At 44.6% G+C, this 12,974-nt stretch overlaps 1 protein-coding gene across 18 annotated transcripts in view; it reads left to right on the plus strand.

Moving 5' to 3' along the window:
• The window catches only part of LOC135903718 (uncharacterized), a 290,426-nt gene that overhangs the window by 242,553 nt on the left and 34,899 nt on the right, over positions 1–12,974 (plus strand). For 7 of the 18 annotated variants that reach the window (XM_070525027.1, XM_070525028.1, XM_070525030.1 and 4 more), the window contains 2 exons: positions 2,981–3,064; positions 5,906–6,014. In XM_070525027.1, the coding sequence (XP_070381128.1) occupies positions 5,970–6,014 (45 nt within the window). In that variant the 5' untranslated portion in view covers positions 2,981–3,064; positions 5,906–5,969. Of the gene's footprint in view, positions 1–2,980; positions 3,166–5,905; positions 6,015–10,449; positions 10,637–11,974; positions 12,167–12,974 lie in introns of all 18 variants that reach the window. The other 11 variants (XM_070525035.1, XM_070525033.1, XM_070525034.1 and 8 more) reach the window with 7 other exon arrangements.

Genomic DNA, 12,974 nt, shown 5'->3' on the forward strand with positions numbered 1-12,974 from the left:
CGAGATCAAGAGCAGCGTATGCGCACCGAGATTTCGGGGAGAGCCGTGATCTCCGATAAGCCGGGCGGCTTGCACCGAGTTAGTCGTGCCAGGGGCTGTGTCATGCTGGTATGGAAAGGAGGCTAGCACACGGAACTTGCGCTTCCAGTGTATTTAGTGCCCATGCGCTACTGTTGCCGGTCTCGTCGCTTCGCGCGGTTGGAAGACTGACGGGCCGGCCGGTCGATGCTATAGCGCGCTTTCAGTTAAATAATCGGTCGACTGTGTTATCCCGACGGAATGATAGGCGGTCCGCGGAACGCACAGTTATTGGCATACCCTGCGCCCGTCAGCAGACATTCGTGGGCGAACGTCGTGCACAAAATTTGACTCGAGAGAGGGAGTGCGTGCTGCGCGGGGATGCGGCATAAGCTATACCGCACGCTTAAGAGCTGTTGGGAAAACGGGTCCTGGCTATTTCGAGGGGAGAAATAAGTTTAAGTGTTTTGAGATTTTATAAATAAATTGTTGCCGTTTCTTCTCTTAGATTAAGGACTACGTTAAAGAACCTTACGCGGCCCGTCGTGGTGGCGTATAGTGGCTTTGCCATTGCCCTTCTGAGCCCGAGGGCGCGGTGTGGAATTCCGGCCGCGGCGGCCGCATTTCAATGGGGACGAAATGGGAGAACGCCCTGGTACCGTGCATTGAATGCCCGTTAAAAAAAAAAAAACGCCATGCGGTCAAAATTATCCGGAGTCGCCCACTACTGTGTGCTACATAATCAGATCTTCGTTTTGGCACGCGATTCTCCAGATTTTAATTTTTCATTTCTCTTAAGAAAGATTCATTCCAGAGTTTAATTTTGTGCTAATATGTGTCCCTGAGGACGTATCTCGCGAGAAAAATTGATCCTGAGATGGTTGAAGGAGAGAGCAGGGTACGCATTCCATGCCACGTACTGACGTGCAACGTTGGATCTGCTCAAGTAGTCAACTGCTTCGGCGCCTCCGCATGCTTCGGTTTTCGTCGAACTGCTAGCGATTTTAGGTTGGTTGTGGTGAAATTAAAATTCCTACAGCCTAGCTTTTTGCTCGTTTACAAAGTTCTCCTGCCATTCTAGAGGAAGTATAACAGGTGTTATTAATGTTAGTCGGCAGATCTCGCCAGCCGATCAAGCCGCATGTAGACAGATTAAAGAAAAATGATTGATAGTGACAGTTAGTGAATGATAACGTTATAATAGTGATTGGTAGAGGTTAATAATGACAAGTAATGATTAATGACTATTAATGACTAGTAATGAATACTAATGACTCCGAAATGCCCATTATGTCTTACGACGTCTTGTATTTAGCACAATTGATTAGAAATGTCTAGTAATTAGCAGTAATGACAAAATGACTACTAATAACTTGTAATCACTACTGATGACTACGAAATGACCAATATGTCTAACGACGGCTTGTAATGACCATACTTGATTAGAAATTACTAAAAATGCTTGAAAACGACTGAAAACGCTCATAATGACTACTGATGAATATTATATGACCAATATGTCTAACGAAGGCTCGTAATAAGAGGAGGAAGAGTAGGCTTTAGCCGTTCACTTCCTACGAGAGGTATTATGAGTATTATGAGTATTATTATGTTTAAATATATTTCATGAATACGTGATGCGCTCTGCAGTGCAAAGGATTGAAATAGTTGTTAAAAGTAGATGTGCCTGTTATGATTGACTTGAAAGTCTGTAGGCGCAAGAAAAGATACGAAATAGCAGCGATATACAGAGCGACTCGTCAAACCTGTTAGCGCACATCTTGGATTACCTTGCTGGTGCATTACCTTTTGTACTTAAATTCCCTCTGACTTTTTTTTTTTCGATATGGGGGTTGCGTTATCACTCGAGAGATGTGTTCAGGTGCCTTGTTTCATATTCCACATTTTCAAACAAACCCGGCAAACAATGAACGCGAACCTTAAATTCAACAACATGCTAGATTATTTACAAATAAAAACCGAGGCCGTGCGCCGTACGCAGATAGGTGTGTACGCCGGGCGTGATGCCGGGCAGACGAGCCGGTAAACTTGTGATTGCTCGTCATATAATTGTAATTGCGCTGACATGACTTCAGCCGGCACTTGTAGCTTGAGCGCAAGCAAATCGAAAACAAAACATTGCAGCGTTCCCTTTAAGAGTGGACAACACTGCTCGTGCCGTAATGGGTGTTTCGTTGCAAATTTCAAAATCGGCGCCTTGTGTTAACTTACAGGCGCGGTGGTTTAGCGGCTATGGTGTCGCGCTGCCAAGAACGACGTCGCAGGATCAAATCCCGGCCGCGGTTGGCGCATTTAGATGGTGGCAGGATGCAAAAACGCCTGTGGCCCTTGCATGCGGGGAACGTTAAACATCAGCTGGTGTTCGAAATTAATTCCGAATATTCCACTACGCCGTGCCTCATAACCGAATCGTCGTTTTGGCACGTAAGACACCAGAATCTAATTAGCTAACTTGTAAATGGTCGATGAAATGCTATGACGCAACGCAAGTTTTGAAAACGCACACTGTGGTAGCTTGCACGACGGATTCTAATCTAGATGAAACTCTGCCACTGCTGCCAAAAGAATTTGCATTGCGCAGCCGATTGCTGCGTAGCAAATGGACTGTGCGCAATGGTTTTAGCAGATGGAAAATTTGCGCGCGGGTAAATCGCATCGTGCAGATTGCCCATGAGCGCGCTAACGGTAGAATTGCCGCTTTACAAGTAAAGAAGTCATCGGTAGGTATCTGAAACCCAGAAGACTGGGATAAAGCGAGAGGAGACACCGTGTCCAAGAGACGGATTCGCATTGTCTTCGTCCCTCCGGAGGCCGAGGTACTTACACCCACCGTCAACCGCGCCGGATGTTGGCCCCCACGCGCGTGAAAAGCGGGAGCTCGATGGTGTATGCTGCTTCGAGCATCACGTGGGCTGCACTGTAATAACTCCAATTTTTGCAGGTGTGCCTGCTGTGAGATCCCCGAGCTGCATTCCGTGTCAGTTTCCAGCGCCACCATACGTCCTTCTAGACAGGCCATCGGGAGGTGGGCAGCCTCGTTCACGTTTCACGGGTGGTTTGAACGGTGCATTTACCCTTGGCGAAATAACTTAATGTCAGTGACATTGTAATGCCTGCACAGTACAGGTCATGGTGCACTGGGCAGTACAGTACAGGTCATGGTGCACTGGGCAGTAGCACGTTGTCGCTATAGGGCGAAGATCCGGGCGCAAAGGATAGATGGGTGGGTGGGTGGTATGAGCGACTCCGTTGGAATGGGGCGGTAGGTTGCGCCACCAAGCTCTTGCTATAATACTGCCTAATGTCCTACCTAGGTTAAACAAGAAAAAGAAACGCAAGATGAATTCCGATAGCCAAATTTTCTAACCCTCTATCATGAACTTTATTTTTGTACGTCTCCGTTTTATTTATTTATTTTATTTGGTACATACTGCTAGCCTTAACGAAGGCTTTGGCAAGAAAGGGTACATTCATAAAAGGGAAAATCATTCATAAAAGGGAAAATCATTCACACAAGCTTTAACGCTAATCGTTTACAAGAGGCCTTGGCTTTGGTTTAAAAACAAGTTTATTCATACACACGTACTGCGATATAGACAATGCAAATTCATGGTGGCAATAGAACATAATGTAAAAACCACATTTCATCATGTAGCAACAAAGATAAGGTTAGACAGCTTAGACAAAAAAAGAATTGAGGGTTGTACGATGGACAACCTCTTGTGGTAACGTATTCCATTCTCTGATAGCTTGTAGGAAGTATGAATATCTGAAGGTGTCATTGTTAAACCTATACTCAGATAATTGTTTATTGCGTTTAGTTCTTGAAATTCTAGCGTTAGAGTGTACTAAAAACTTCTTTTTGTCTATATTTAGGGCATTGCTCTGGAGAATAAACAGGAATTTTAGTCGGAGATATCTAGCAAGATCACTAATTGTTGGGAGTCCGGCTAAGCGTAGAAGTTCAGTTGGGGAATCATGACGACGGTATTTATTATAAATGAATCTGACTGCTTTTCTTAGTACGTTCTCTAACTTAGCTATGGCACATTTAGTGTATGGAAACCAGCCTGTGGCGCCGTATTCTATAACGGAGCGAATGAGTGACGTGTACGCGAGTAGTTTGGTGTTGGGTGAAGCGTATTTGAGGGACCGGTCGAGGGGAAAAAGCGCTGAGAGTGATTTTGTTGCCACGTATGACACGTGTTTATTTATTTATTTATTTATTTCGCGTACTTTCAAGGCCCGAAGGCGTTACAGAAAGGAGTGGAGTCAAAACAAGAAGTAATGCAGTAAAAAATAAAAAATACAAACAAGTATTAACAAAAAATTTACAAAAGATATTAACAAAAGGCATTCTGAACGGCGGTTTTGAAGTTAGTAGGGTCGGTGATGAGTGCGATTGAGGCGGGAAGGCGATTCCAGTCCGTGCTTGTCCTGGGGATGAATGAGTCACTGTACCGGTTAGTACGGCACAATGGCACCCCGATTTTAAGGCTGTGGTCAGTGCGGGCAGAAATATATGACGGAGGGGTAAGAAGGGTCTCTTTTAAAAGGGGGTTCAAGTGAAAAACTTTGTGAAAAAGGGAGAGACGGGAATATTTGCGGCGTGACGAAAGATCAGGTAAGTTAAGAGTTCGTTTCATTGAAGAAATACTTGCATAGCGAGAATAATTAGATAATATAAAGCGTGCACTGCGGTTTTGAATACTTTCAAGAGAAGAAACTAATGACGACTGAGTCGGATCCCAAATGGCTGCATTAGATCGGAAGAAATAATTATACCTAAATGCTTGTATTGTTCTACCATTTGTAGTTCTCTTCGCTCAATTTGGTATGGGAATTTGGCATGGTATGGGCTTTCTTTCTCGTGACTGCATGCAGACAGTTTTTTCTGCATTTAGCGTCATCTGCCAGTCTTGACAACATATTGCTATATTTGTCGTTTCCCTATTGCCACCAATCTTCCCATCGCCTCTTACTAATCTCTATTGCGGCCATGTTTACTTTCCCCCTGTTCTAGCTGAACCCTAGTAATTCAACGATTCCATTGGTGCCTAAATCGACCGCTGGGCAGATATCTTCACATTCTAGTAAAACATGCTCCATCGTTTCCCTATCCTTACCGCAGCAAGCACATGCTTCTTGTTCCTTCTCATATCTCGCTTTATAGGTGAGTGTTCTAAGGCACCGTGATCTCGCTTGGAAAAGTAATGAGCTTCCCTTTGAGTTATCAATTGTTTCTTTCCTGATTTCGTTTTTTTTTCTCTTTAACGCGTCGTATAAGGTGCCCCTAGTGGCAAAACTGGTTTTGAAAGGCACGTACGCATCGATTTGCATTATGTCCGATAATCGTGCAAGACAAGCGGACCGCACTGGCTAAATGGGGGGAGAGGCAAGTAAAGCACAGCCATAAAAAAATTCTGACGCAATGCGACGTTCAAAATCCATTCAAACATGGTACAAGTGTTATGTTACTGCGGTCGTGTGCAGCTATACTATGGTACCTGTGCCAATACTAAGCACTCAAATGATATGGTGTCATGTTGAGTACGCCGAGGATTCAATTTACCCGAAGTGAAATGTTGGTTTCTTTTTTCTCGCCAAGGTCAGACAGAAATGGCGAGAGTAAGTGGTCGACACGATAGCGCTTACATTGACCGAAGCAGAGCGCGGCAATTGAAGCCAGCAGATATTCAGTGTAACATTGCAAGTTTGAAGTACGTCTTCTTGCGAACTACGAATATTGCTGATAGCGTGAAAGCGTCGATGAATTGTACAAAGTGCGGCGTTTACGACAGGTGATAACGACTTTAGAAACGACGACCGCTCTGGTAGAAAAATGACGGTGTATGGCTATATGCAGGTTAACTCTGCTCGGTCGCCTTGGAAACGGCTGGTCATGAGCAGTGCCGTGTGAAAGTGGCAGAATGCTGTCGGGTCCTGGCTGCGCGGACGACGTGGCTTCGAGTGCGGTAAGTGGCAGGGACATTATATTTCCTACTAATAAGCTGAAAATTGTGTTCGCAAGCTCGTGCAATATAATGCAATAAAAGCAATTTAATTGCGCTTAGACATGCAATATATTATGTGGTTTCACGTACCAAAACAATGATCTAGTAGGCAAGTCAGGATTAATTTTGACCACCTGGGCTTCTTTAACATGCAGTTAAATTAAATACAGGGGTGTTTTTGCATTTCGTCCTAATTGAAATGCGGGCTCCGTTACCGGGATTTGATCCCGCGAACTTGTGCGCCAGGTAGAAATGCCGAAAAAAAGAGAACACCTTTCGCTACTGATCTTTGTAAAAATATGTCCTTACCAAAGTTCTCGATGATGTCGCCTTCAAGTTTATCGTCGCGTAGAGCATTTTTAGCCCTTCTCACAGCGATGCTTTAGTTTGCTGCAGTGCTATTAAGAACATTTACGCTGGCAAAGTATTTCTTGTACTAGCAGCCTTTCTTCAGCCAAGCACCCGAGCGGGTTATGGCATTATTACGAAGTTAGCGTTGCACAAAAGAAGTGAAAATACATTTTTAGGCCGTCAAAATTCAATATGGGCACTAGATTCATACCATGTACGATAAAAGGTGGCACTAAAACGTTTATAGGCCCAGCATGCACATCCCCCCTGGATCCGCTCTTAATGCACATTCGGGTTGTCTTTCCGGAGCGCTCCAGAGGTAGTCACCTTGTTGAGGTGTCGAAGGTCGCTCTGAGTGCATTCGGTTCGTCTGCGGTAGCGCATGAACGACTCCCGAACTGGCTTGAAGCGCCCAAGGCATTTGACGATTGCCGATCGTGCTCGCCATCTTTGTCAGATAAGTATTGCTTTAATTCCTTCCTTCACAAGAATGTTTGGTTCTTTCATTCTTAGAGGACATGAAACTCGGGCAAGATGGCAGGGACTTTATTAATTATATTCTATGGTGTTTCTGCTTGTTTACCATTACAGTGTGCCAATTTGTATGCATGTATGTATGGTTTGTTTCCACAAAAGCACAGTATTGCAGAGGGAAAGTGGAAAATAAAGCTGCTCGTAGCAGCTTGACCGGCCCCAGTATAGCGTACTCTAAAAATTTCAGTGTTTGTCCAATGGGTGACACTCAAAAAATTTTACCACAGCACGTTGCACAGAAAAGTATTCTCTGCAGCTGTCATCAGCGTCGTGTTCCCTATGACACCACCCTCCTTCCTCTTCGCATGATATCATCTTTATTATTCCCCTAAACCCCTTCCCCAGCGTAGAGCAGAAGGCTGGTGGCGCCATACTCAGGCCGACCTCTCTGCCTTTCTACCAATAGAAATGATCTATGCATAGCACAGGATAACGAGCTTCATCTAGGCGTGCGACGAGAAAAAGCTGGTTGATACTGTACAATAATTATGACAGCCTTGGCACCAACAAAATATCCGCCAGGACAATTGGACAGCGAAAGCTTCGAATGTTTTCTCGATGAGCGGTTCGTGTTCTTTGGCGCAGCTGTAATCATTCTTGCCAGAAAAAGTAGGAAAACAGGATACCTTCGTTGGTCCACACCAACGATTTGGTCTTGCTCCTTAAACGTGAACGTTTTAGCTGTGGTACAACCGAACACCCTTTGTAAACCCATAAAGGTAAGCATTTTTATTCTTTATCCCCGGCAAGAATTTTATTCCTGTTTGGGGAAGTGTAAGTGCAGGAACTACAGTATTAGTAAATGTAAGACAGCAGTCATCACCGTCGATATAAGTGCCCGGTTATCGCTGCTTTCAGTAGTTTTTAAACTTTCGTTTGTGAATCTTTCTACGGTTTTATCTTGTGGACTGTGACCGTGATCAGATGCCAACAACTGCACCGCTGCGTTTCTGATCTAATGCAGCTGCCTCTATGTCATTGTCTTCACAGTTCATCAATAAATATTTATTTGAGGCTATTCATGTAACCGATTCAACTAATTAGAATATACATAAGTAAATGCCTATCAAGAGGTTAGCTATCAAGAAAGGGATGAAACAAGGAGACATAATCTCTCCAATAATATTCACTGCATGCTTAGAAGTATTCAAGCTATTAAACTGGAAAGGCTTAGGCGTGAGGATCAACGGCGACCATCTCAGAAACTTTAGGTTTGTAGATGACATTGTCTTCTTGAGCAACAGTTCAGGTGAATTACAACAAGTGATTAAGGACCTTAACAGAGACTGTGAGAGTGGGGTGTAAGATTAATGTGCAGACGACAAAGGTAATGTTGAATAGTCTGATAAGTGAACAAGAATTAAGGACCGCCAGTCAGCCTGTAGTCCTAAGGAGTACGTTTACCTAGGTCAATTAATCGCAGGGGAGTCTGATCATGAGAAGGAAATTCATAGAAGAATAAAAATGGGTTGGGGCACATACAGAATGCGTTACCAAATATTGCCATCGAGCTTACCACTCACACTGAAAGGAGAAGTGTACAACCATTGCATTCTACCTGTGCTAACATATGGGACAGGAACTTGGAGGTTAACAAAGAAGCTCAAGAACAACTTAATTACCGCGCAAAGAGCGATGGAACTAAAAATGTTAGATGTAGCGTTAAGAGACGGGAAGAGAGCGCCGTGGATTAGTGAGCAAACAAGGATAGCCGATATTATAGTTGACATTAAGAAGAAACAAAAATTCACGCAGAAACTACCCTGGGCGTTGTATAAGTATGCGTAAGCATTGTGCCACTTGCTCATCTTCACGCAGCCCATTGTAATTATCAATGTTATGAAACATGATCCGAAAAGTATAAACCCTTATCAACCCTCGTTGGTCGTTATTAGTTTTATCGAACTTGATCCGACCTTTATCAAGTAATATTGGTCCATATCAGCCTGGGTATCCAACGAAGCTGTTGCAGAACCACCACTACATTTGCTGAGGGGGGTATCCAATACTTTAGTGATGGTTCGTATGCTTGTTTTGAGCTTATTCTTTCATCATCATCATCACTCTATTTTATGTCCACTGCAAGACGAAGGCCTTTTCCCGCGATCTCCAATTACCCTTTGTCCTGCGCCAACCGATTCAAACCAGCGCCCGCGAAATTCTTAGTTTCATCGCTCCACCTAGTCTTCTGCCGTCCTCGACTGCGTTTCCCTTCTCTTGGTATCCATTCTGTAACCCTAATGGTCCGACGGTTATCTAACCGGCGCATCACGTGACCTGCCCAGCTCCATTTTTCTCTCTTAATGTCAATTAGAATATCGGCTACGGCCGTTTGCTCTCTAATCCGAACCGCTCTCTGTCTCTTAACGTTATGCCTAGCATTCTTCGTTCCATCGCTCTTTGCGCGGTCCGTAACTTCTCAAGCCTCTGTGTCACTCTCCAAGACTCTATAAAATATGAAGACGCCAAATAAACGGACACACACAAGAGAAGAGAACGGGATAGGGCGCCTGCCTATATGTTAGTAGTTGTTAGTAGTTAGTAGATAGTAGTAGGAGTATTAGTTAGTAGAGTATGTTATAGACTTTGCCCCATATGCTAGCACTGGTAACCACACTGTTGTGTGCGGCCATGGATAATGTCGTGTTGGTATTGAAGAGAGGCCGCTTTGTTCTGCAGGCATCCAGAAAATGATGCAGTGTGGGGCCTGTCGCAATTCGCGCACTTAGGTTGTCTTATAAACTTGCAGTCTTTGTGATGATGGTCTTCTGCACATATTTGGCAGCGCCTTGTTCCTCGGCAGTTTTTCGCTAAGTTACCAAATCTCTAGCAGTTCTAGCAGCGTCTGGTTGGCCCCAGATATTGCTCGACTGGATGGCTAGTGAAGCCAAGGTACACTCGCTCAGGGATTGGTCGGTCATAGCGAAATTGGAAAATTACACTTCTAATGGGGTGCGATTCCACGGTGCCATCTTCTTGACGTATGTAACGGGTCTGACGTGTGGCTGATGTCATTCCTGCCTATCTTAAATATTCTGTTAACTGTGTATCTTCTAGAGGTACGTTTCTGATTTTGCCAACATATCGTATGTATGACTCCGGAATAAATAGCTTCACTAGTATACGCCAGCCACTTGTACACATGACAACAAACACTTGGCTGAGGCGAGTGAACTCAGTGACTTAGAAACTTCTCTCTTTGTTCACTGGGAAAGAACCTACTTTCTCCTTTGCTAGCGCAACGATTTTTGAGGCTACAATATTTGGGTTCACTTTCCAAAATGTTTTCACTTCTTCAATCGGTCGGAATACCGCAGGAATTCCCTCGATCCTCCCTCTAACGTCACAAGAGTGAAAGGATCTGCCTCCTCATCACATTCAATGCCCTCTTCTACGCTAAGGGAGTAGGTCGATGTTTTCTCATCATGTGGTCAATGTGATCTTCCACTCTGACCTTTTTCGCACGGCTTGCTTCGTCCGCCATGTTCCCTGCTTTCCTCGCCGCTTCCAGGACCGGTGTTGGTGGTCACATGTGAGAGACCCTGGCGGCTCCAGGCTGCCTCACGGGCTCGTCGGTTCCGAAGCCATGCTGCGGTAATGGCGGCCCTTGCCACGCTTGCACATCGCCGTTGCTGCCTTGCCCCTCCGCCACGGCGGCGGTTGAACGACAGCGCTTGGTGCTGTCGCGCCGCTCATCGGTATCAGTGATCGCTGCTGATGTTGTCTTCGACGCCGTAGAAAGTTTCCTCGATAGCCGCTCTAGTGATGATGATGATGATGATGTCCTGGATGAGTTTGGCGCTTACCCACTCGCGGGGATTGGCCAAGAGTCGGGCAGACTTTGCTTATGCGTTCAGAAAAGGAGGTAAAAATCTAAAATTTTGTTAAATGAATTTAGGCGAGGGAAAATCGAAATGGTTCAGTAGATTGTCATGCTACGTAGAGGAGAAAAAAAAAATAAGTATCTTGAATATATCAATGAGGCAATAGAGGAGGAATGAATAAAATAATATGGTCATCAATGAAATCGGTTTGATTCAATAAGAAATTTTTCTAAGGCGAAGCAAACATTCCTGTGTGAGTGCCCAAGCACAGACGCTCCGAAAGACAGCAGAACCGGAGTGTTCAATGGTAGACCAAGCTGTCGCACTGTAATTTCTAATGTCATTTTCCTCGTGGAGGAGAAACGCCGGCATTCTAGTGCCTGATTTGCCTCGGCAGCTACACTTCTTCCTCTTCCGCAAGAATATTTACCAGAAGAGAACGAAATTCGTTGCTGCAAAGACGTTGTTGTTTGACGACCGCCATTGCAATGTCGACGCAGAGGTAGGACAGATGCTGAATAGCAAGAGATGCAGTGAGCAGACAAGGGCACTACTTGGCCAGCTGACGTACACGACAGTATTGTTAGCATGCCTTGCAGCACGCGTCCGTATTACTTGCACTAAAGCTCCAGTGACAGATGTTTTGGTTATTTCTGGTTGTCGTTACTGTTTGCTAGAATAAGCATCCATTTTGACAGTTTTACCTGCGTGATCCGATTGTGGTGCGCTGATATGTTTGCACGCGCTGGCACATTGACTATAATAATTAAGCTGGCTGTCTATTATCAAGACCGTTAATTCCTGTAATGGGGGGGGGGAGTAGGGGGTCTTCACAATCTTCTGCGCCTGATTAAGTATTAAGTATGAACCAACTAGGCCGGCAACATGTAACGATACTAAAAAGGGCCCATGTATTATACTACTTTGGGTGTATTGTGAGTTTTTAGGACACCCTGACGGAGAAACTGAAATGGTGAATTTCAGAATAATTCGATAACCAAAAAATACCATCTTCCCCTTCATGCGGGCCACCTTGATCGCTGACATTAATGCCTCAGCACCAGCTGCGTGCTTACGTGATCACTCTATATTCAGAAAATGATGACAATGATGTTTCTCTGCTGTGACAGGTGTAACCTTAGAAGAATCACTACTTCGTCTTCCTGCTTCGTATACCATGGGTCACATTTCGTACCTTTTTGGGGGATGCAGCGCATTGCAAAGGAGGACACCAGAGTACAAGAGCAAGCCCACGTACGGTGATCGACATGGATATGGCGAAAACACGCAGTTCATCGCAGCCGGGGCAGATGGTGCCATCCGTTCGCTAGGAGTCGAATCAACATGTTTTGAGTGACGTCACCACAGACGACACCGACTTCAGATTTACTGTGGACGAAACCAGTAAGTATAATGCCCGAAAACGTGGCTTGAAACATATCACTGCAAACACTGCAAACCCTCACTTTAAGCAAAATTTGTGCGCGAATGCTTTACTACGAAGAGCGCTCCCATTTAGCAACAAACATGCAGTGTACGTTGATTAGTGCCGTCCACAAAATGTACTTTGGTTTAATGTTTTGCCGTTGCAACGTTAGCCAGATAACAAATATGCTGTAACCGGAGGCAATATACAGGCATTTTCACGTCTGGATTGATGGCTGGCTAGAAGAGTGCACTAACACGACTGGTGTAAAGACAGGCTTATGTTTAAAATGCTAGATAGCATAAAAGCGTGGGCTAAGGGGTCGCATAAAGACAAATTTAAATCTTTAACGATAGCATGGCGAGTAGAAAGCGCATTTAGAAGAAGTCAGTATATCTGTTCTTGCGTATACGGTCATAGCGATACAAGTGCGCATACAATAATGCTACAAAATCTTAAGTCACGTTCTGAAAAGAAGAATGGTGAAAGAACAAACAGCGTTACTGGCCTGTGTGAACGAAATCTATTAGGCTCCGAAGGCTCTGCAGACCGATGGGAAATAAATGATAATAAATCACCTGCAATTGTAGGTCAGTGTAAATTAAACTAAATAAGAGACAGGTAGAGGCAAGACCGTGTAATAGCGCTGGCGTACAAAGAGAATTACAAGATATAGGAAAGCTGCGCTGAAAACCTAAGCAAGAAATGCGAGACGCTGATGAAAAATCAGGCACAGTTACAGGACAGAATGTGACGCGAAAAGCGTTGGTTCTTGTGGTGCTGCCG

Source organism: Dermacentor albipictus, chromosome 9 (assembly GCF_038994185.2).
Source record: "Dermacentor albipictus isolate Rhodes 1998 colony chromosome 9, USDA_Dalb.pri_finalv2, whole genome shotgun sequence".
Classification (NCBI taxonomy): Eukaryota; Metazoa; Arthropoda; class Arachnida; order Ixodida; family Ixodidae; genus Dermacentor; species Dermacentor albipictus.